This window comes from Stegodyphus dumicola, chromosome X1 (assembly GCF_044657685.1).
Source record: "Stegodyphus dumicola isolate Sdum_Otavi_A_Nest chromosome X1, ASM4465768v1".
Lineage (NCBI taxonomy): Eukaryota > Metazoa > Arthropoda > Arachnida > Araneae > Eresidae > Stegodyphus > Stegodyphus dumicola.
Genome location: NC_140780.1, coordinates 16,601,662 through 16,627,107, shown reverse-complemented (window position 1 = coordinate 16,627,107; position 25,446 = coordinate 16,601,662). Strand labels below are relative to the sequence as shown.

Below are 25,446 nucleotides of genomic sequence, written 5' to 3'. Positions count from 1 at the left end.
TTATTTTGGCTCAAAACTAACAAATGGAAGCTTTTCAGCCTCTTAGGGATGTCTGGAAAAACCAAACAGAAAGTGAATATATATATATATAATCATTGTCTGAATCAACAAAGCATAGGAGTTGAACGTTCAAGTATTATAATCTTGACAGATCTCCCAAAATTAATCATTCATTATGAAATGAAAGGCAACTTGTTTATGATCAAATTATAGCTTATTTTCAGAAAACAAAAAAAAAAGAAGATTTGCAATACAAACGGGAATAAGAAACTATCACCTCTAGTTACGCTGAAAACCATACTGCTTCAATGATTTATCAATAACAACCTTCTCAGTATGGTGGTTAAAAAAACTGACATATTGTTGGGCCTTGCTTTGAGTTTCAAAGAAGGTATGCGTGTTTGTAAATGTACACTGCCTCTGCAGCATAAGTGTGATTTTGAACCTAAGTCTCCTACAATAGTTAAAGGCAAGGAAGGGATAAGAGAACCTTAGAATCCATCTCCTACGGTGCTCTGGAATAAAATTGGGATGGAGATGGGTCAATTCAAATCATACTCTCACATGTAAGGATCAAGTTTTACACTTATTCTAAATGTTTGACATAATCTGAATGAAGATAATAACTATCACAAAAATGAAAATGCATGAAAAAATGTGATTATTTAAAGAAAGGCTTGTGGCTAATTTTTAAAATTAGTCAAATTTTAATTCTACTTCTGATTGCAGGTTAAAATTTGTTAACACTTGCATACAAAAATATTGAATTACAAGAATAATTTGCAATGCTGCTAATAGATATATCATTCATTTTTTACTTAATTTCAAGTAAAACATATGGTACATAATCGAAATAAGCTATAAAGTGAACTATTTCCCATCGTTTTTTCTTGCTACACTTTTATAAAAATGCTCCTTTTAAAACTTAATAAAGATAGCAAAAACCTATTAAAAGTGATTATTTGAAACACATATATTTAACAAACTTCATAATGGTTTTATACATTTTATCAATGTATTTTTATTTAATATTGTATCGTAATGATTTACATTAAACATTGCAAATACAGAATTAACCATACAATTAAATTATGTTCTCAGTACACTATCAGAAACAGAATTTCAGCACAAATTTTTAGTTACTGTATCAACTGGAAAGTTCAGTAGTTTTTCAAATCGAAGCATGTTTTCATCTAACTATTTTCTCACTGCTTATATGGAATGATCTTGATTAAAGTAGATGTTTAAACAGTCTTTTCTGTTCATATTACATATTCTAGCAAATGCGTGGCATCATTTTTGTTTGGTGCAGTGCTAAGAAAGAAAAACCTAGAAGTTCATCTTCATCATATTAGGCTCTCTTTTTTTTTTAAAAAAAAGAAAAAAATACTAATCAGACCGCCTGTAAAACTCACTCTATATGTGGACAAAGTGCTGTTTCCAATGACATAATTCAAAGGTGGTTTCAGAAGTTTAAGCACAAAAATTTCAGCTACGAAGATGAGGCCTGTTCTGGACCACATCCTCTGCAAACAGTAATAAATAAAAAGACGCTATCACTGCACAGTTCAGGAACTATCAGACAGAATAAATTTTTAAAAAAGTACAGTATATGATCGTTTGAAGAAGATTACCTACGAAAGTTGCTATATGTATACCCATAATATCATAACAAAGTATGCTAGCACGAATTTAAGCATATTATTTTTGCTATAAGGAAATAAAAAAAAGCTCCTTTTTAAAACAGCTCACTATTGGAGATGAAAAGTGGATACTATGCAGAAATGCTGGAAAAAAAATGGAGTACACCAAAACGTTCTTTAGTAACACTAGGAGGCAGGCTTGAAAAAGTAAAGCTTTGTGTATGATGGAACTACAAAGTAATTATATAACATGAATTGTTGCCATCAGCTTAGACAATAAATTTGGATAAATACTTATTCTTAAATGGAAGTTTTAAAAGAAGAGCTCGAAGCAAAACACCCAGAACCGACTAATCATTAAGGCAGTCTTCCATCATGACTGTTTTAACACAAGATCTAACTTCGTATAATATACAATTTATTTCACTTTAAAAACACATACAGATAAATGCAACTATTTACATGTAGAGTTTAGTATAATGGTCAAACGATCCATACATCTTAATGATGAAAAACATTCAGCATCTCAGTAATGTAACTTAACTGCTGCTTACTTAATGGCTTAGAACGGGAGTTTTTCCGATCACAACATTCAAAAACAAAAGTGGTTGCAAGATTCATTTATCAGACAAAATTGCAAAACGAACTATTAAATAGTAAGAAACATGAAATGCTTAATAGGAGTCGCAACAATGACAATACCTAACCCAACATTTTAATAAATGCCAACCACGTATTGAAAGTACCTGGGATGTTTTGTGACCCTCCCACATACAATAGACCTTGCCTTCACTTCAAATTGCTTCAAAGTTCCCTGAATGACCTGGGGTTCACTTGTTTGGCAACTGTCAAACAGCAACCTGATAAATACTTTAAAAATAAACCCAATTATTTTCTTAAAAAGGGAATTTTCCAGTTGTTAGAGAAATAATGAAAGTCATAGAATGGAATTATGCTTATGTGATTCAATGAAATTTTCTTATGCTTGTGTACTGCTTCATTTATACGTCATTGTCAAGAAACTGCAGAACTTTCCAGAAGACCAAATACATCAGAAAACCTGTCATAAATATTGCCTGGAGGAAAAATTGCTCACCTAAAGGAGTTAAAAACTTGACTATTTTAGATACACGATATTTAGGATAAGTAGTGTCCCAATGAGCAGTACGGATCAGGAATATATTGCGAGTAAATGTCGATGGAGATTTCTTTTCTGCCACGGAAGGACTAAATGTTTCATACAGAAAGGTTATTTAAATAAAATGAACAAACATGAAAATTCAAAAAGTATACATTAGACAAATATTAATATATAAAAGCATAAATGGGATAAAAATAATATTAACTTAAAAGAAGCTCTGAAAGAGTAAAAAAGCCTGATCTGTATTTTTAAAATGTCATTTATTATTAATGGTTTATTTATGACAATGCAATAATCCACTCATTTTTGATGCAAATAAAGAAAAATTTAATTTTTAGAAAATTCAGTGATAAATTTAATGGAAACTGTTTCTTATATGTGCAAACAAACCTATTAGTAGAAATGTATACAAAGTCCGAGATCCAGAATTGCGACTTTGGCAACTCTGTGTTTAGGAGATTTAACTAGTAAGTACAGTTCATCAATTTAAACTAATAAGATGACATATAGACAGTGCAACATTGAGGCTTCAATTACTGTTGTTTAGGTCGTATAAAAAAAATGCTAACCCTTCCGCAGAGTCGGTGCCAGAAGAGGTAGAACAGATGCGGCTGCACTAGGTGGCCTAGCTTACGAATACTGAAAATTTTAGAATTTAGGAAAGTATTGGGCAACAGAATTTAAGACTCACCTCAGATTCAAGTGGCAAAAAGCGTAATGCAGACATTGAGGCTCAACCACTCAAATGCCAAAACTATGGCCCTAACATTAATATAACACCAATCAGTACACTGTTATTGATCTTGGTGAGACTTCCCTAAGCCAGCAAATGTTTGAAAGTAACAGGCAAGAATGCCAGTTAGCCCAGAGATAACTTAATCTGTAGTAGTAATAATTTTAATATTAATTATTTTTATTAACTATATCAGATTGGCTGCTTTCCCGACTTTCAAAATTGCATTTGATAGTCTGGTAAGTTGCTAAACTAGCACTGCATCACTAAATCCCATTAATTTTTGCAGTTTTTAACTTGCCTTTTGCCTAAATCTTGCGTTGCTATGTATTTTAAGACGAGTAGAGCTATTTATATTGTTTTGAAAAAAACTGACAGTTCAAGACTGGGAGGCCCTTTCTATCAAAAAGATCTGATATATAACCTGCACAATTTTCTAACCAGTACAATCTTTGGTCTTAAGGTGTGCAGATTATTGGAATTTTATTGAATTGCATAATGTTTATTTAATGCACAGATATTAATACATTTTCTAGAAATACTTTAATGATAAATAAATCTATTTAAAATTTAATGTGAAATCCAATAATATACATTACTTGTAAATAGAATTTTAAAAACTAAACACTGAGAAATAATTTACTTGTCCCAATCATAATTCCATGGTTTTGATTTTTTCCAAATATACATATCTTTCCTATACATAATGAATGATCTGCAAAATAAAAAATAATAATACTTAAAATAATGTAGTTTGCTTTTAATGCAAAACACTATAATTTTGTCATATTCATTGACGCATAAATGAAATTCTAAACAAAGAAGCCATAAAAATATGACAGATGGAAAAAAATATTTATTATGGCAAAAATTCTGAATATTTCAACGACACACATTCTTTTCTATTAAAATATGATCAAAGAAATACATACACCTGTATGACATATTATACTGTCGACTGTGAAAGTTGGCTACAATCAAACCATGAAATTTGATGGAGATCCCATCAAAGATGCATCAATCATTCCTGCACAATTATCAAGAAACTGACAATTTTTTTTATTTAATAAACAATCAGTATTTGATTCCTTTCATTTTTGTGCTTCACAAACAGGTTTTGTTAACTTTTTGTTAGCCCTCCGATTTTACCAAAAGCTCTGTTAGGAATGCTACAAGTACACATTTCCTGCAGATAAATGTGTCAATCTATTGTTTTGTTGGCAATATCATATCTTGTTCATCAATACACACTTTTTTAAGGTAGTAGTCCATAACTCTGAAAATAATCCACTGCTTACAATTGTATAGATGCAGATCTCGAATTTTAATCTTCTTCCAAAATTCATGAAAAATGTCCAGCAATAACAGTTAGTTTACATCCCTGTTCCTAAAAACAAACCACGGCTTATCGGGAATCAATCGGGTTAACAGAAGTGCAGATGATATGAGGGTGTTGTTACATCATGTTTATTCATAACTAGCTCAAAATTCACTACTTGGTGACAGCTTAGTAGCTATTAGAATAATTAAACAACTACCAGATATAGATTATTATGTATCAATGTTTTTCAATCTTTTTATCCAATATTTCCCTTACACTGTGTCATATAATCATTCTCTCTCAAAGATTCTTTATTTCAAAAAGTGCACTGAAAATGTTAGGCTTAATAAATACGAAAAATTAATTTCTATTTAATTGCCACAAAACATTGTGGGACAGACAAAACAGAAAGTGCAAGTATGATGCAATAATAATTATAAAACTACCATAATTTCTGGAAGACACGCCACGGCGTTTACATGTTTTCAGCAAGTGCGGCATTTCTACCCATGTGGCGCTTAGGTGCACTTAAAAAAAATACACTTCCTATGATGTCATTGTACTTAGTTTGCCGCTGTTCCCACACAAAAGACCACTCATTGTTGTGATTTATATCACCTGTCTGATGGTAATATCAGAACAACCCCATGAAATTCATTGTGGCAAGGAGAGCAAGATTGCGCCTGTCATTGGTAAGAGCACCATACATATTGCCTTAAGCACCATACAGTTGACAGTACCCCTTCGCTCCATTCTGCTTCCAATTTTTATGGACAGCATCCTGAGCAGGAGCGGTCTCCCACCCCTCTTCCCCTACCTCTTGAGAGGACTTTCGGCTCGCCATAGACCACTCGGTTGCTTTCTGTGAACTTTGTTTTGTTTACATTCTTTCCCTTGAACGGACCTACGTGCCTTATTCACCCTAAATAGAATCTCATAACAATAACATTCTTCCCTCTTTCAAATCAGCATTCTCATCAGTTTGAATGGTCTATTCTCTGCCATTGGATGAATCTTCCAGGAACCATTTTCTCCTCTTCCCTGCCTTTCCCACTGTAAATCTATTGCGATTCTGTTTTCAAAGGTGGACACGACTCCACCTGTGTTGCAATAACGAACTTCAGCTTATTTTCCCCTTCAGCACAAATCGATTTTTTTTAGATTGTTTTTAACCCGGGAGCACAAGCAAGTACACTGGGTCCGAAAGACCCGATTTGTGTTTTTTGAAGAAAAAATTATAAATCTTCAGAAAAAGTGTTACATCTATGCAAATAATAAATTTTTTGATGAAACTTTAAAAAAAATGCAGATTAAAATTTTTAATTTCTCCAAATGCTTTAATGAAATAAATTTTCTTAAAGGATTAGAAAATTGCATTATATATTAGCATAGGGGGGAAATACATTGATTCTTTATTTTCTTTGTTAGCACTGCAGACACAGAGAAAAAAATGCAACAACAAATGTCAGCAGCACATTGAACAGAGTGTACAAATGTTAGCAGCACATTGAACAATGCGTTGTGCGTTACAAATACATATATTTTTCACATTCCGCACACTACTTTTAATTTTTCAGTGCTTTTCCACTGGGCAAACACTGCATTTTTTTTTTTTTTTATCGTTTTTGATAATTTTTTTTTTTTTCCAATAAAGCAATTTGTGTCATGTTCACTTTCATTTCGGAATGTATATCAGTTTCTGAGAAAGAATATCATGTGAAGTAACAATGCACAAGCACTTCCATCCTCATTTTCTTCAATACATTCATCACCAGTTTGATGCATCTAATAACTTTTGCAACATTTCTTTATGGTAAGACAAATTACATGGCATCTTTGCCACTGTCTGTACTGTTACAAATCAACTATGTAATAGTAATATGAATAGGCACGCTGGGTACAAAAGACCCGATTCAGTCAAAACCAAGACACCAAATCAAAGCCCCAGCGAAAAAAATTCAGAAGCATAAAGAGGTCGATCTCAAATATGACTACACTGGACCTCAACAATTTGCATAAAACAGACATGCTTTGAGAAAGATTTGTTTAATTGTGCAAGTCCACTGGACCCAGTGACAAAAGGGTTGTTGATAATGGATTCCATGCATTTTGAGTTACTTGAGTCAACGAAAACCAGATGTCAAAAACTGCCTACGACCTGAGCAATAATTCCTGGTGGTTTGACAAAAATCTTGCAACCATTAGATTTGTCAGTTAATAAATCCTTCAAAGCTGAAGTCCGAATTTATTTTTGAGTTATGGTTTCATTTGGAGCATTTTTCTTAACTGATGTATCATATATCAGGACATAGGTCAAGATTTTGCGTCCATGACGATTTCATGTGCAATTTAATTTATTGCGCCGTTTCTGCGTAATTTTAGTTTTTTTCAGCCATTTTTCTCGAGTGTGGCATTTATACTGATGTGGCCTTTTTTCAGGAAATTATGGTAAATAGAACAGAAAGTGACCTATTCTATTTAAACATAATTAAAGAATCATAGACTATGCTAGTTGACAAGAGCTACATATGCGCCAGTGATTTTCAACCAATCAGGAGTACAAACTATAACCAAGAGCTAAAAGCAAAGACTGGTTATGATGGAATTGAAATCCCATGCAAGAATGGATGAAAAATTTAAACCCAGCCACAATTAAGCCCAATACACTAATAAAAATGCATCCCTATTTATATTAATTAAATATATTAACTTACAGAATAATAAATTACATGGATTTGTCAAACATAAAAATAAAATTGCAGTGCTTGGAGAGGAATGAAAAATCTGATATGTGATGAGGGAGGCATGCAGTGAAAAGACTGAAAACCATCCAATACATAAATAATACATAATAATGTATAATTAAATTATATGATATATATTAATATACATTTGCCTTTCATTTCTTATGCAACGCAACCTAAACATTTCAAAGCATAAAGTGAAAGGTCAAATAAGTAACCTAAAGGTAAATTTCTAGTTTTCATTATTATTGTTACAAGAGTCCATATTTGCAAGATTATTATTTCCATAGAAGTTCATCTGCATATTAAACGCTTCTGTCCACCTAAGCCCTGTAAACGACATATTAAATTACTACATAATATTCAGAATGTTACCCTCTTCTCAGTATTCACTAATACTTAAATCATGTTTTCAATGAGAAAGTTTATATTAAAGTAAAATTATTATGTGTTTATATAAAGAACTAGTCATTATTCAAATTATTAATAAGGAAAGTTATTACACTTCCTGAAAATGCCAATAAACTTTCAGGGGTAGACAAAACAATAGGTGCAAAGTACAGCATTGCACAATTATTACCACATTGCTTAAGCAGACTATTTTAAACTCAGAAGTCGTAACAGTACATCTCTGACACTGTATGATACAGTGTATACCTTCATTGGTAACATATGTAAGAAATATCAATGACTGTGTTGCTTGAGAAGTATGATATAAAGCGCAGGCTTTTCAATAATTAACAATTAATGCTGAAGAGAAATGCAGTGTGCAATAAGAAAAATGTCTCATAGTCCTCATTTTATGATTTAAACATTTGTGATCACATATTGACAAACACATTGCACAGGTAAGGCTTAGCCTCTGTTGAACATGTTGAAATCGAATACCAAAGGAGCAATATCATGTAGAAAGGACAGGCACTGAAGCTCAGTGGTTAATCCCGAGATACTGAGGTTTGATGAATTAGCATCAGAATGTAGCATGGCAGGTCGCCCAGAATGCAATAGGGCAACCAGTTCTAATTCCCAAGAAACCCCTCCAGTGAAAAACGGGGGGGGGGGAGGAATTTGTGAATCCTCAGTAAACAATATGCACAGTGTTTATAAGAGCATAAAGTTTGCACAAATGCTTTCGCATATAAATGCATTACATGCTTGTGGTGTGTGAATCATTTCCATAGAATTCACTTTCATGAAAGTTTGTATTGCCTTCTCTTACTGCATTGCCATGCCATACAGAAATATATACTGGCTTCCAAAAGTTGAGCACAGAATACGAATTAGTAGTTTTCAAAAGCGTAGTTCAATTAGAGTGGTTAAAAATCACTATGGATGCAGATGGCAGTATGACGTTTATGAGAAAAATAGTTCACAGTAAAAGGCTGAATATCTGGCATTTAACTAACCAAAAAGCTCAAGTAATGGGAATATTTTCAAATTTTGGAAACTTTTTTTAACATAAAATTAAGCAAATTTGTACTTTTGCCATAAAGCCCAAATAGGACTATGATTTGAATTAAACAAAAACTGTCACCAAACAGTATGATTTAGCACTAATAATGGACAAGCTTGATGAACGTTGTGGCTTCATATGTAAACCCAATCAATTCTTGATAAGTTGGTTTAAATTTTGTTTCACCAAGTTGTATCACAAATGCTTTCGCATATAAATGCATTACATGCTTGTGGTGTGTGAATCATTTCCATAGAATTCACTTTCATGAAAGTTTGTATTGCCTTCTCTTACTGCATTGCCATGCCATACAGAAATATATACTGGCTTCCAAAAGTTGAGCACAGAATACGAATTAGTAGTTTTCAAAAGCGTAGTTCAATTAGAGTGGTTAAAAATCACTATGGATGCAGATGGCAGTATGACGTTTATGAGAAAAATAGTTCACAGTAAAAGGCTGAATATCTGGCATTTAACTAACCAAAAAGCTCAAGTAATGGGAATATTTTCAAATTTTGGAAACTTTTTTTAACATAAAATTAAGCAAATTTGTACTTTTGCCATAAAGCCCAAATAGGACTATGATTTGAATTAAACAAAAACTGTCACCAAACAGTATGATTTAGCACTAATAATGGACAAGCTTGATGAACGTTGTGGCTTCATATGTAAACCCAATCAATTCTTGATAAGTTGGTTTAAATTTTGTTTCACCAAGTTGTATCACAAATGCTTTCGCATATAAATGCATTACATGCTTGTGGTGTGTGAATCATTTCCATAGAATTCACTTTCATGAAAGTTTGTATTGCCTTCTCTTACTGCATTGCCATGCCATACAGAAATATATACTGGCTTCCAAAAGTTGAGCACAGAATACGAATTAGTAGTTTTCAAAAGCGTAGTTCAATTAGAGTGGTTAAAAATCACTATGGATGCAGATGGCAGTATGACGTTTATGAGAAAAATAGTTCACAGTAAAAGGCTGAATATCTGGCATTTAACTAACCAAAAAGCTCAAGTAATGGGAATATTTTCAAATTTTGGAAACTTTTTTTAACATAAAATTAAGCAAATTTGTACTTTTGCCATAAAGCCCAAATAGGACTATGATTTGAATTAAACAAAAACTGTCACCAAACAGTATGATTTAGCACTAATAATGGACAAGCTTGATGAACGTTGTGGCTTCATATGTAAACCCAATCAATTCTTGATAAGTTGGTTTAAATTTTGTTTCACCAAGTTGTATCACAAATGCTTTCGCATATAAATGCATTACATGCTTGTGGTGTGTGAATCATTTCCATAGAATTCACTTTCATGAAAGTTTGTATTGCCTTCTCTTACTGCATTGCCATGCCATACAGAAATATATACTGGCTTCCAAAAGTTGAGCACAGAATACGAATTAGTAGTTTTCAAAAGCGTAGTTCAATTAGAGTGGTTAAAAATCACTATGGATGCAGATGGCAGTATGACGTTTATGAGAAAAATAGTTCACAGTAAAAGGCTGAATATCTGGCATTTAACTAACCAAAAAGCTCAAGTAATGGGAATATTTTCAAATTTTGGAAACTTTTTTTAACATAAAATTAAGCAAATTTGTACTTTTGCCATAAAGCCCAAATAGGACTATGATTTGAATTAAACAAAAACTGTCACCAAACAGTATGATTTAGCACTAATAATGGACAAGCTTGATGAACGTTGTGGCTTCATATGTAAACCCAATCAATTCTTGATAAGTTGGTTTAAATTTTGTTTCACCAAGTTGTATCACAAATGCTTTCGCATATAAATGCATTACATGCTTGTGGTGTGTGAATCATTTCCATAGAATTCACTTTCATGAAAGTTTGTATTGCCTTCTCTTACTGCATTGCCATGCCATACAGAAATATATACTGGCTTCCAAAAGTTGAGCACAGAATACGAATTAGTAGTTTTCAAAAGCGTAGTTCAATTAGAGTGGTTAAAAATCACTATGGATGCAGATGGCAGTATGACGTTTATGAGAAAAATAGTTCACAGTAAAAGGCTGAATATCTGGCATTTAACTAACCAAAAAGCTCAAGTAATGGGAATATTTTCAAATTTTGGAAACTTTTTTTAACATAAAATTAAGCAAATTTGTACTTTTGCCATAAAGCCCAAATAGGACTATGATTTGAATTAAACAAAAACTGTCACCAAACAGTATGATTTAGCACTAATAATGGACAAGCTTGATGAACGTTGTGGCTTCATATGTAAACCCAATCAATTCTTGATAAGTTGGTTTAAATTTTGTTTCACCAAGTTGTATCACAAATGCTTTCGCATATAAATGCATTACATGCTTGTGGTGTGTGAATCATTTCCATAGAATTCACTTTCATGAAAGTTTGTATTGCCTTCTCTTACTGCATTGCCATGCCATACAGAAATATATACTGGCTTCCAAAAGTTGAGCACAGAATACGAATTAGTAGTTTTCAAAAGCGTAGTTCAATTAGAGTGGTTAAAAATCACTATGGATGCAGATGGCAGTATGACGTTTATGAGAAAAATAGTTCACAGTAAAAGGCTGAATATCTGGCATTTAACTAACCAAAAAGCTCAAGTAATGGGAATATTTTCAAATTTTGGAAACTTTTTTTAACATAAAATTAAGCAAATTTGTACTTTTGCCATAAAGCCCAAATAGGACTATGATTTGAATTAAACAAAAACTGTCACCAAACAGTATGATTTAGCACTAATAATGGACAAGCTTGATGAACGTTGTGGCTTCATATGTAAACCCAATCAATTCTTGATAAGTTGGTTTAAATTTTGTAAAAAATGATACTCCCTCTGTCCCATAATAATAGTAGCAAGTGACTATTTAAACTTGAATTATTGACAAATGCAGATGTAAGTTATGTTGTTATTGGTGAATGTGATGCAAGTTATGTAAATAGCGAAGCCCTAACCAATGTTTCATGGCATCTGTCATTTGTTCTGACAGAGCTTTCAATTTTAAAGTTCCCCCCTCCCAATGGCAGATTGTGAACAGTTAACAGTGTAACCCAGTCCATTAATTTATACAAGGCCAGATGTAGTGGCCTCTTTATTATGGAGGCACCTACTAGGTGGGTCACCATCACCTCCTGTGTAATATTTAATAATTTGTAAATGGCAACATTTAATATTTAGTAACTTGTAATCGGCAATACTTTGGATACATATATGAAAATAGAACTATGCTGGTATTGCAGTTCTCTGTAATACAATACATTCTATAATTAAATGGTTCCTAAAAACTAAAGGTGTACCTACATTATTTTATACGGTATCAGGAGTATTTTGCTTTCAAAATGGAAAAATGGATAGACTTTAAGGTACCCCTTGTATTATCGCGTAGTTGTTGTTTCGTTTTTCACCAAGTTGTATCATTTATGGTAACCTGAGTAGCTGAACATTATGGAAACCCTATTATGACATAATCGTTTGCATTATTCTGGGAAATTTTGAATCATGGGATGTTTTGCAAAGGCTTTTGTGGTGTGTGTTGCTTAAGAAGTACATTGCTTGTATCATTGTTTAGACGGTACAATGGCTGAATGTAGTAGAATTATTTTATTGTTTAGTTTAAAATGTAGCTTATTGAGATTATGTATTTTTTGTTTGCCTCTACTGTAGAATTGGGTGCTCCTTTGACTTTTTAAGTGAAAATATATCGATGTGTACATGGACAAACTCATGAGAATGCGTAAACCATAGTTTGTGCAATTTGGGGATTTTTTTTTTTTTTAAGTGAAAATAGGTCGATGTGTACATGGATAAATTCAAGGGAGTGCACAATATTATTTTTGTGCAATTCGGAGATTGTTTTTAACGTGGAAATAGGTCGATGAGTACATGAATACCGAGTTTGTGCAATGCTTTGACTTGTTATTTTGGCTTGCAAAACGGAAATTTTTTCGCCTAAAATCGCCGCTACACAGGCCAAAATAACAAGTCAAAGAATTGCACAAACTCGGTATCCATGTACCACCAAAAATTGCCAAGTTTCACCTAGGAGTACCCTAAAATATACTTTTACTGGAATGTTTAAAATCCACCAGAGCCGATGAAATTAGATGGAAATCTTGCTTCAAATTGGCAAAGATGGCTGCAGTCATTCAAAATATATGAAGTAGCTAGAGGTTTACATAATAAAGAAGAGAAGGTAAGAGTTAATACTTTTCTTCATGTAACAGGAATTTGTGGTCTTGAAATATATACAGTCAAAAGTCTTTAATCCGGACTCGTCAGGACTTCAGCGATTCCGGATTATAGATCATCAGTTTAAATCTGGTAAGATGGCATGCTGAAATTACAAAATTAAAAATATGAAACTGTAATTTATGAAATAAAGAGCAATTATGACCTAATGGGTATCAAAATTTACAAAAAAAAAAAAAAAAAAAAAAAAGCTTAATATTTATTTGTTTACTTTATTAAACATTTCTTTCAACATGCGCATGTCTAAAGCATACATTACGCATAGTCGAAATTAGAAAATTGCAGCCAGAAAACTATTTGATTTGTATTTGTGATATTTATAATGACGAGGAATTTCATTTAAATCATATCAAAGACGGAGTACATCGAGATGAAATACTACATTTAGTAAGGAATTATAAGCCGAATAAAATAAAAACATCTGCACTGAAGATAAGGATAGTGCTGACAGATCAACTTCCAGTTCATTGCGCTCTGCGACGTGCCCCCCCCCCTGCGCAGAGCAGTGTAAAATTGAGAAACAGATTTCGGAATGGTTAGAGAAACAAAGGAGCCTTTATCCATTTTTTGCAGCAATTCCACTTTTTGTTTGATGGACATTGAAACAGGCTTTCCCTTTGTCCTTCTGCAGCTCCAGCATCGGAAATTCTATTTTACATAATCGAAAGTTCCAACTTACTTTTATAAAATTGCTCTAACAGTCTGCAAAAAAAATAATAAGTCAGATCCAATTCGAAGATTAAGGAACAACGCAATCTGCAACATTAAATGAAATAGATAATAAGATAATTTTAGCATAGCTTATAACGTCTGTTACACATTAAATGCTTATGCGTAAAGGTATTGCGCGCATGCGTCAACGTATAGCAGAAAGTTTGTAGCTTTGAAGTCCGGATTATAGGTGTCCGGATTAACGACTTTTGACTGTAATACATTTCCTATAGAAGAAGGTAAAGATATTAAATTAAATGAAATTAAGACAAAATTTACGGAAGATTGTATTCCTAAGAAAAACATTAGGTTAATCTTTGGATTACGGTAACTAGGCGATTCTTTGGCGAATATTTGGCAACCAACCTTGTTACAGCAACCTGCTAGTTTTTGTTTGGATGCCATTTTGTTTTCACAAAGTACAGGCATGTATTTTTTTTTTTTTTTTTTTTTTTATCAACATTTTTTTCCAACAATCTGCTAGCCGAATTACGCATACGCTAGAACTTTTATAGAACAAAAGTGCTTAATCATGACGAAGATTAGGTGCGAAATTGGGAGAAAGTGCAGAATCGCAAACTGCTTGCCGCGTTTTTAAGAATTGCACATACACGGTATACATGTACACGTCGATCTATTTTCACTTAAAAAAACATCCCAGAATTGCACAAAAACGGCATTGCGCACACTCTTGACTTTATCCATGTACACTGCTAAAGTCCCAGCTAGTAACCTTCATCGCCTTACCAAAATATCGCCAAGCTACCTGTTACCATATTCCAAAGATTAGCCAAACATTACATATGAAAGACATTTATTCTTTACTAGAAATCAAACCGCGTCAGAAACCATAGATGAATATGCAACTGACCTTCGAAATAAAGCTCGAACATGTGCGTTTGCACAATTAACGGATAGTTTAATAAAGGATAAAATTGTTTGCGGTATTAAAGATGATGTTGTGAGAGCAAGATTGTTACATGAAACAGAATTAACATTAGAAAAAGCTCTTGATATATGCAGATCTACTGAAATAAGTGCACATCAAATGAAAATCATAAAAGATGAAGATACTGTTGCAAACTTAGTGAAAAAGAAAACAAGTAAACATAATAAAAATACCTACAAAGAGGTAAATACCAAGAAACAAAACACGAAAGTTTGTTCTAAATGTGGAACATCTCATGAATATCAAAAGTGTCCAGCATATGGAAAAATCTGTCATAATTGTAAAAAGGTAAATCATTTTGTGAATTATTGTAAAAGCTATATAATAAAAAAATGAAGCAGTCAAGGAAAAAAAAAAAAAAAATAGAGAAATTAATAAATCATGACTTTGAGAAAGAGTTAGAATTTTATGTAGGCACATTAAACCTTAGTTCAGATAACAAGGAAGAGAAATGGACTGTTGATGTTAATGCAAATAAAAGTAAATTAAATTTGCAGTTAGACACGGGAGCAATGTGCAATGTTATTTCTAAAACCAAAGTGAAATTGCTAAATGTTCCTATACAGAAGTCTGAAATTAAAAGATTAGTCACATTCTCTGGGAAAAAAATGGATACTTTAGGAAAAGTAGTGCAGTCAAAAGTCTTTAATCCGGACTCGTCAGGACTCCGGCGATTCTGGATTATAGATCATCAGTTTAAATCTGCTAAGATGGCATGCAGAAATTACAAAAATATGAAACTGTAATTTATGAAATAAAGAGCAATTATGATCTAAAGGGTATAAAAATTTACAAAAAAAAAAAAAAAAAAAAAAAAAAAAAGCTTAATATTTATTTGTTTACTTTATTAAACATTTCTTTCAACGCACGCATGCGTAAAGCATACATTATGCATAGTCGAAATTAGAAAATTGCAACTAGAAAACTATTTGATGTGTATTCATGACGACGAATTTGATTTAAATCATATCAAAGACGGAGTACATCTAGATGAAATACTACATTTAATAAGGAATTATAAGCCGAATAAAATAAAAACATCTGCCCTCAAGATAAGGATAGTGCTGACAGATCAACTTCCAGTTCATTGCGCACTGCGACGTTTCCCCCCCTCCTGCCTCGCAGAGCAGCGTGAAATTGATAAACAGATTTTGGAATGGTTAGAGAAACAAAGGATATGTCTTTATCCATTTTTTGCAGCAATTCCACTTTTTGTTTGATGGACATCGAAACATGCTTTCGCTTTGTAGATCTTTTGGCAGCTCCAGAACTGGAAATTCTATTTGACATAATCGAATGTTCAAGCTTACTTTTATAAAATTGCTCTAACAGTCCGCAAAAAATAATAAGCCGGATCCAATTCGAAGATTAAGGAACAACGCAAACTGCAACATTAACTGAATTAGATAATTTTAGCTTAGCTTATACCGTCCGTTATACATTAAACGCACATGCGTAAATGTATTGTGCACAGAAAGTACGTACTCTGCACAGATTTGACTGTTTGAGCAGAAAGTTTGTAGCTTTGAGATCATTCCGGATTATGGAGGTCTGAATTAAAGACTTTTGACTGTACTTAACTGCCAATATGGAAAAAATAGTCCTGTTGTGGAATTCCAAGTTATTGACAAAGAAGTACCTTCTATATTAGGATTAAAATCATGTTTGCAACTAGGTTTGATTCAAAACGTAATGTCTGTTTACATTGAAGACTTACTGGAGAAATGCAAAGATGTATTTGAAGGCTTATGTTATTTCAATGGAGAATATAAAGTCCAGTTAAAACAAGATGCAATGCTAGTAATTCATCCTCCAAGAAAAATACCCATAGCTGAGAAAAAGTGAAGAAAGAATTAGAAAGAATGGAAAATTTAAATGTTATTGAGAAAGTGAGAGAACGGCTGATCTTTGGAATTATGGTAACAGGTAGTTTGGCAACATTTCGGAGGCGATAAAGGTTACTACCTAAGACTTTGGTAATAATGTGAGAAGTACTCAGTTCCGATTACACATTATTTTTTGTGAGGGAAATGAGAGATCATGAGATATGTCATGTGACATTAATGGACGAATTACAGTTCTTTAATCGTAAAAGGGGTAAATGGAAAAATATCTGTAGTACTATATTATTTTGTATTAAGCTTCATTGTGTGTTGCGTGAAATAGTGTTGATTAATTTTCGGATTGCATGGCGCTATCTAAAGTGAATTCTAAATTTTTAATGCATTTATCTGATAATTCAAAAGAATTGGTTGAATGGTGTACGAGTGTAGGTTTAATTGCGGATAAGAATGAATGTCCAAAATGTGGGAATGAAATGAGATTGTGTGAAAGGAAGGATATTACAGATAAGTTTGAATGGCGGTGCAAGAAATCTGGTGAAAATGGACATTCTGTGAAACAGTGTAAGGAAGGGTACGTGGTTTGCTGAAAGTAGTTTGAGTATGGGTGAAATTTTATTAATTTCTTATTACTGGGTGAATAGACTGCCAGTTGACTACTGGATTTCGGATTTAGAAATTAGCAGTGGTATTGCAGCCGATTGGAACTCTTTCTGTAGGGAAGTGTGCGTGCCACGTAATGAAGATTCTGAAGAAGATTAGGTAAGTTAGTATTTTTAATCATTTGAGGATATTATTTTTATGCATTGTTCTAAATGTAAGGAGTAAATAAATTAATATGGTATTATTGGAAAATTGTTATTAGCAATGATTTAGTTTAAAGTAATTGGGATTGTAATCTAATTTTTATTAATATTTTAAGTAGTGTTTTTTAATTTAATTATATTTTAATTTAATGATCGTGATTTTGTGAGTTATATGTTTGTAGTATTTTGGAATACGTTTGAGTAGTATACGTTGAGTATTTTCATGCATTTTCGTGAAATTTTTCTAATTTATGAGAAAAAAGCAGTGTACATGGATATAGTGAAGAGAGTGCGCAATGCCATTTTTGTGCAATTCTGGGATGTTTTTTTTAAGTAAAAAGAAGTCGACGTGTATATGGTTTAGTAACATTTTAATTAAATGATAGTTATTTTGTGAATTTTATGTTTGTAGCAATTTGGTATACGTATCAGTTGAAGTAAACGTGTATGGAAATAATTTAAATATTTGACACTAAGTAGTTGTAACTATTTTTAATGTTTGCGGTATAAATTCGTTGGTGACGTTTATAATATAATAAATAATTTAGAGGTAAAAGTTTTTGGATATTTTATTTATTTTATACGTGGAAATGTTCATCCTTGAAAAGGGTACATACTTTTTCGCGATCAGGTAATTTCATGTATGTGCTTTTTACCGAGTTTAAAGATTCACAAAATTTTCCTGCATTTTCGTGCAAATTTTTGTAATTTATGAGAAAATAGCAGTGTAGATGGATAAAGTTAAGAGTGTGCGCAATGCCATTTTTGTGCAATTCTGGGATTTTTAAGTAAAAATAAATTGACGCGTAAATGGTTTATGTGTATATGCTATTCTGAAAAACGTGCAAGGAGTTTGCAATTGTGCACTTTTTCCCAATTTTGCAGTTAATATTTGTCATGATTAAGCAGTTTTGTTACATACAATTTCTAGCATAAATGTAATTCGGCTAGTAGATTGTTGGAAAAAGTGTTGAGTAAATAAAAAGAAAAGAAACATGTCTTTACTTCGTGAAGACAAAATGGCGGCGGAAAAAAAAAAAATAGAGGGTTGCTGTAGCAGAGTTGGTCACCAAATTTTCGCCAAAAAATCGCCAAGTTACCATAATCCAAAGATCAACCGAGAGAACCAACTGAATCGGTAAATTCAATGGCCACAGTTGTCAAACTGAACAAAATAAGAATATGTTTAGATCCTAGAGGTTTAAAAAAAGCTATAAAACGAAAACATTATCCTATGTTAACCATTGACGAAGTTGTCACTAGATTGCCAAATGCAAAATATTTTCTGTTTTAGATGCTAATAGTGCCTTTTGGCAAATCCAGCTTGATAAAGAAAGTAGTAATTTGTGTACATTCAATACACCTTTTGGCAGATACAAATTTAAAAGATTTCCTTTTGGCATATGTTCAGCTCCAGAAATTTGCCAAAGAAAATTAAGCCAAATAATAGAAGGTCTAGAAGGCATTGAATGTATTATAGATGATCTTTTAATATGGGGATCTAATGAAAAGGAACATGAGCTAAGACTTAAAAAAGTACTCCAGAGAGCACGAGAAAATAATTTGAAGTTCAATAAGGCTAAATGTAAAATAAAAGTGAATCATGTGAATTATATAGGGCATGAGTTAAGTGAAAATGGACTAAAACCTGATTTTTCTAAAGTGGGAGCAATTGTTAAAATGCCAGAACCTACAGATGTGTCTTCTCTAGAACGACTTTTAGGAATTATTTATTTAGCCTAATTTATTCCTAACTTAATTACTATTACTGCAACATTAAGACAGTTACTTGAGAAAAATGTTCTCTGGTACTGGAAAGCTTTCAAAACATTTAAAGAATTGATTGCAAAAGCTTCCGTATTAAAATTCTATGATGTTAATACGGATGTAACTCTTTCAGTAGATGCAAGTTCTGAAGGATTAGGTGCTATTTTACTACAAGAAAATCAACAATTACTTATGCTTCCAGAGCTCTAACGAAAAGTCAGAAAAATTATGCTCAGATAGAAAAAGAGCTTTTAGCTATTACTTTTGGATGTTCCAAATTTCATCAATATATATATATATATATATATATATATATATATATGGCAAGCGTATTACAGTTGAAACTGATCATCGACCTTTAGAAAGCATAACTAAGAAACCTCTTTTTAAAGCACCAAAGCGATTGCAAAGAATGCCGTTATATTTACAAAAATATGATCTAGATGTATGATACACAAAAGGTAAAGACTTATTAATAGCAGACACTTTGAGTACAGTATATTTGAATATAACAGAAGATAATGATGAAGATACAAAAATTTGCACACTAATTCCAGCATCTGATGACAAAATTTATGAACTGAAGAAAGAAAGTGAATGTGATGCTACACTACAGTACTTAAAGAAATATGCTCTGAGAGACTGGCCAGAAAGGAAACATCAGGTAGAACCTCAAGTCAAAGTATTTTGGGACTACAGAGATGAGTTGACAATGGAAAATGACATTTTTCAAAGGAGGAATGGTAATTGTTCCTTTATCTATACAAAAAAAGATGTTAAATTTAATTCACGAGGGTCATTTTAGTATAGAAAAATGTAAGAAAAGAGCTAGAGATGTTTTGTTTTGGCCACTTATGAACAAGCAGATAGATAAAATTTCAAAATGTCCTATATGTAATGAATACCAGAATAAAAAGATAAGAGAGCCTATGCCCAATTTACCTTGGTATAAAGTTGCAACAGATTTATTTGAGATTAACAAAGATGTATACTTATTAATTGTAGATTACTATTCCAACTTTTTTGATATCTCCAAACTACCTGATACTCGAAGTCAGACAGTGATCAGTTACATGAAAATTCATTTTACAAGATACGGTATACTATTGACAGTGATATCTGATAATGGACCTCAATTTGCAAGTAAAACATTTGCAGAATTTGCAAAGAAATACCAATTTAAACATATAACAAGCAGTCCATACTATCCACAGTCGAACGGATTAGCAGACCGTTCGGTACAAGCGGCCAAGAACTTGTTAAAGAAAGCTCAAGCAGATCATGCTGATCCTTATTTAGCACTGTTAGCTCATAGGAACACTCCAATTAATGAGATGTTAGGATCACCAGCTCAACGACTTATAAGTAGAAGAACAAGAACGATTCATCCTACATCCGAAGAATTACTAAAACCTCATGTTTAAAAAATTTAAAACAAAAAATCAACCAAGAAAGAACTAAGCAGAAGTCATATTATGGTCATCATACAAAAACATTACCATCGCTAAATAAAGGAGACTGTCTTAGTGTATATCAAGATAATCGCTGGAAACCAGCAGTTGTAGAAGAAGTATATGAGACGCTAAGAGGTACAATTCTGATACAGTCAAAAGTCGTTAATTCAGACACCCATAATCCGGACCTCAAAGCTACAAACTTTCTGTGCATGCGTCGCGTTCATGCATGAGCATAGGCGTTTACGCGTGCGTGTAAGACCTTTACGGCTGCGAATATGCGTGTGCGCAAGCACATAATACGTTTACGCTCGCGCGTTTAATGTATAACGGACGGTATAAGCTAAGCTAAAATTATCTAATTCAGTTAACGTTGCAGATTGCGTTGTTCCTTAATCTTCGAATTGGATCCGGCTTATTATTTTTTGCAGACTGTTAGAGCAATTTTATAAAAGTAAGCTTGAACTTTCGATCATGTCAAATAGAATTTCCGATATAGATTTACTAATACGTAAAGGATCTGTTTATCAATTTCACGCTGCTCTGCGGCAGTGGGGGAGAAACGCCACGGCGCGCAATGAATTGGAAGTTGATCTGTCAGCACTATCCTTATCTTCAGGGCAGATGTTTTTATTTTATTTGGCTTATAATTCCTTACTAAATGTAGTATTTCATCTCGATGTACTCCGTCTTTGATATGATTTAAATCAAGTTCCTCGTCATTATAATTCGCTTCCGATAGTGAAGAAAGTGGCACAGTGGTTATCGAAAACGAAAAAATTTCGATTGACAAATTAGTCAGTATTCTCGACACAGCAATTATAAGACTTGAACAGTGGAACCTTGTAACTAAACAAGAAATTATGTCTGTTTAATAGAATTAAAGAGAAAGTATTATCACATGAAACGAAGTAACTTAAACAACTTACATTGAAAGAAATGTTTAATAAAGTAAACAAATAAATATTAAGCTTTTTCTTTTGTAAATTTTCATACCCTTTAGATCATAATTATTCTTTATTTCATAAATTACGGTTTCATATTTTTAATTTTGTAATTTCTGCATGCCATCTTACTCGATTTAAACTGATGATCTATAATCCGGAATCGCCGAAGTCCCGACGTGTCTGGATTAACGACTTTTGACTGTATACGCCCTAATTTCACCAAATGTGGCGATATGTGTTCTGCGCTGGTTTTTGGCGCGATTGCATGTTGTATGGCAACCCCATTGACGTTGAAAAATCTTTCGCTGGAGTTCGTTGATTCGCGTCATGCTCTGTGTCTGAGAAGCTAAAATGGTGGAAGTTATTGAATTAAAGTCGGACAAAAGGAAATATCGTCGTGACCATCCTGTTGAGGGGCAGTGGGTGTTTGGAGGTGTGGAAAGAGAATTTGGGAGATTATTTTTAGCGGCTGTGCATGATAGAAATAGGGATTTGTGATTATTTGTTATTTTATTTATTTGTGAACCATAGATGAATTTTCTGGATAGTGTGTCTGGCTGTCACATAAATACGATAGTGATTACGTGGCGACATGTTTAAGGCGGTATGAAATTGTATTTCTGCTGTTCGAAAAAACATTGATTCATGATAAGTGCATTTTATTTTATTCTTGTTCTTATTTTGTAGAATGTTTTATGTTCATTGTTTTTTTAGTATGAATTTCTGTCTTTATTGCTGTTTTTTTTTTTAACTGTTTGAAATTTATTTTAGTAATTTTGTTAATTAGTGCATACTGTCTAAATTGTGCAATTCGTAGATGTTTTTTAAAGTTGAAACAGGTTGCTGTGTACATGGTATTCTTTGAAATTTATTGTTGTTATGTTAATTTATTAAAGTGAGGTGTGCGTAGTTCGTCGATTTGTTTGTTGCCTAAATTGTGCAATTCGTAGATTTTTTTTTAAAGTTTAAACAGGATGCTGTGTTCTTTGAAATTTATTGTTATGTTAATTTATTAAAGCGGCGTGTGCGTAGTTCATAGATTGGTTTGTTGCCTAGATTGTGCCACTCGTAGATTTTTTTTAAGTTAAAACATATTGCTGTGTACATGGACTCTTGTCAAATAATTTTGGTTAGAAACTTTAGTTTTGTTTTCTAAATTTTTTGTTTTTGTTTCGGATTTTTAGCTTAAATTGTGTGTTCAAAACGTGGTTTTTGCATTCGTGAAAACCGTGTTTTTGGAGACATTTTAGGCTTAAAGTTCGAAATGTAGACAAAAAATTTAGATAGCAATATGGCAGCATGGAGTTTCTTGCCAAAAATGTTTGCTGAGAAATTTGGAGACTTGAGGGCGCATATCAGAGTAGTTCCCGCCTAGATCATATATGAGATTAGGTGGATCAGTATTGAGAAGAAATAGAAAAGACATTAGAGAAACAGTTCAGCTGTTGAAGAGAATATCAGAGGAACAGCACAAGGAGTTAATGCACAGGAAACAGAAGTAAAAGGACATGATTCCAGGTATTCCCATGGACAAAGTTTAGAAGATCAACTACCAAACTCTGCTAACTCAGAAACAAGGAATGGTGAGCAAAGAACTAGAAGTGGGAGAGTGATCACTCCCAGATTCTTCAAATGGAAAATTCCAAGCACATCACGTAAGGAACTTTTTAAAAACTCATGAGGATGAAATGGACAAATTCCTTATAAAAGCTGAATGCCTTCTGGGTATTAGGATTAGAGGTACAACATCAGTTAATTTCCAGAAACATTAGACACAATTCATAAATGAATTTTTGCATAATGCTTGAAGACAATCCACTACTAATGACTTTTTTCATAGTTAAAATGCTGTGAAACTAAGTATTTATGTGCTTCTACTTATATTTATATTAAATTAGTTAAATTCTATTGTTTATCTGAGGGATATATTTGCTCATTTAACATTATCATTCAATTAATGCTATCAAAATAGCTGTGGACAAACATTATCACATTACTATAAAAACATAGAGGGGAATTATGATACGATATAGCATGAACAAAAAAAACATACAGATTTGTATTCCTGAAGTAAATGAAATTCGTGAAATGACAGATGTAAAACTTAATAAACAGAAATTCTCATCAGCTATACTCCAGAGAAATAAATTGAAGTTAAATAAAATATTAGAATTTATTATTTTCTATAAGTAAAAAAATTATAATAAAAAAATACACGAATAACAAGCACGGATTAGAGGCGGAAATAAGCAAGAAATAATAATTATTTTTCCCTCCAGATGCTGGATTCATAAAACAGACTATAGATAAATATGCTTACTTCGGGATTACGATTTGGTTTTACTCACTTTATCGCTGTAGAACAAATCAAAGATTTGTGAACATAATATTAATAAAAGAAACTTGCAAATAAAAACTAAAGAAAGACAACTGCTAATATTATGGATAAATCCCTTTAAAATTATTAAAAACTTACAGAGTAAAACCAAAATTTGTACATGGCGACTAAGAAGAATCTTATTAATAGGCTAATAAATAAAAACTCATTATCCACATATTTAAAAAATAACAGTACTTTTAAAAATTACAGTTTTGAAAATTATACCTAGTTAATCCTCCAGTTAAAATGAAATTTACTGTCAATTCGCAGCATCGAAGGAAATAACGTTGAAGTTTCGCGCGACCACCTGCTTTGTCAGAGACACTAGGTACTATGACGACCACTTTTCTCTAAAATAAGTCTAAAATAGTCCACCTTGTGTCGCTTTATTTATAGAGGGCACTGCAGGTAATATTGATAATATTGGTAGGTAATATTGATTTAATATATATTTTGATTACGATCGGTGACTAGCATTTTTTTTTTTCAGAAAGACGTGTCACTGCAACATTTTTTAAAAAAATTTTGAAGTATGTTGTAGGAGACGCCTGCTGCAGTGTGTGACAGACGATTACGTAACGGCTGGGCAAAGTCAAGGTGGGCGAAGTCGACACAAGGAGCACCGCCTTCTCCTTGTTTTGATTGCACTATTTTTCATTATTCTTATTGTTTCTTTAACTGCGAACTAAACGGGTAAATTCCTTTTTCACTCAGTTATGCACTTAATAGAGTAATCTAACATTTTCCGCTTGTGTGAGATATCCATATTAAAATCTTTATATGAATAATTCCTGCTGTGATTATTTAATCTGTAACCTGCACGTTGTAGCCCTGAGAGTTGCAACATAGTAAATCTGGCGTCCGCTACTTTATTTATTTATTTTTTAAAGAAATATGGATATCAAAGTTTTGAAAGCAAAACGAATGGTATGCTGCAACGATATAGCTTGTAGTGGCCCAAGTGTTGCATGAGAAATAATTATTTTTTATTTCATATATTTGTTCATGTGTTTAATTATTTTATAAAATTAATTTTAATATTTTGTTAATATTCATATTTATATTTATTTTATGCTGAATGGCAACAAGTAGTTCATATTTATATTTAAATTTCTTTATTCTGAATCGCAACTAGTTTCTTGATTGCTTGGTTTCGTTGTTGCTCGATCTAGCTTCATATGCGGACGACACAGCCACCATGAACCAACATTCCAACACCTCGACGGTAATTTCTGCACTGCAGAATTATCTTTCAAGCCTAGAGCTCTGGCTCGGACTCTGGAAGATCAAAATTAATGTCGCTAA

General features: G+C 32.5%; 1 protein-coding gene across 4 annotated transcripts in view; it reads right to left on the bottom strand.

Annotated features, from left to right (window-relative positions):
* LOC146993095 (serine/threonine-protein phosphatase Pgam5, mitochondrial-like) overlaps positions 1-24,518 on the bottom strand; it is a 79,248-nt gene extending 54,730 nt beyond the window's left edge. Inside the window, exons 1-4 of one of the 4 annotated variants that reach the window (XM_085807086.1) lie at positions 24,367-24,465; positions 13,245-13,371; positions 4,161-4,232; positions 2,740-2,870 (exon numbers count right to left, since the gene is read on the bottom strand). In XM_085807086.1, the coding sequence (XP_085663212.1) occupies positions 2,740-2,870; positions 4,161-4,222 (193 nt within the window). In that variant the 5' untranslated portion in view covers positions 4,223-4,232; positions 13,245-13,371; positions 24,367-24,465. Of the gene's footprint in view, positions 1-2,739; positions 2,871-4,160; positions 4,233-13,244; positions 13,372-24,366 lie in introns of all 4 variants that reach the window. The other 3 variants (XM_085807085.1, XM_085807087.1, XM_085807088.1) reach the window with 3 other exon arrangements.
* Positions 24,519-25,446: the final 928 nt, after the last annotated feature.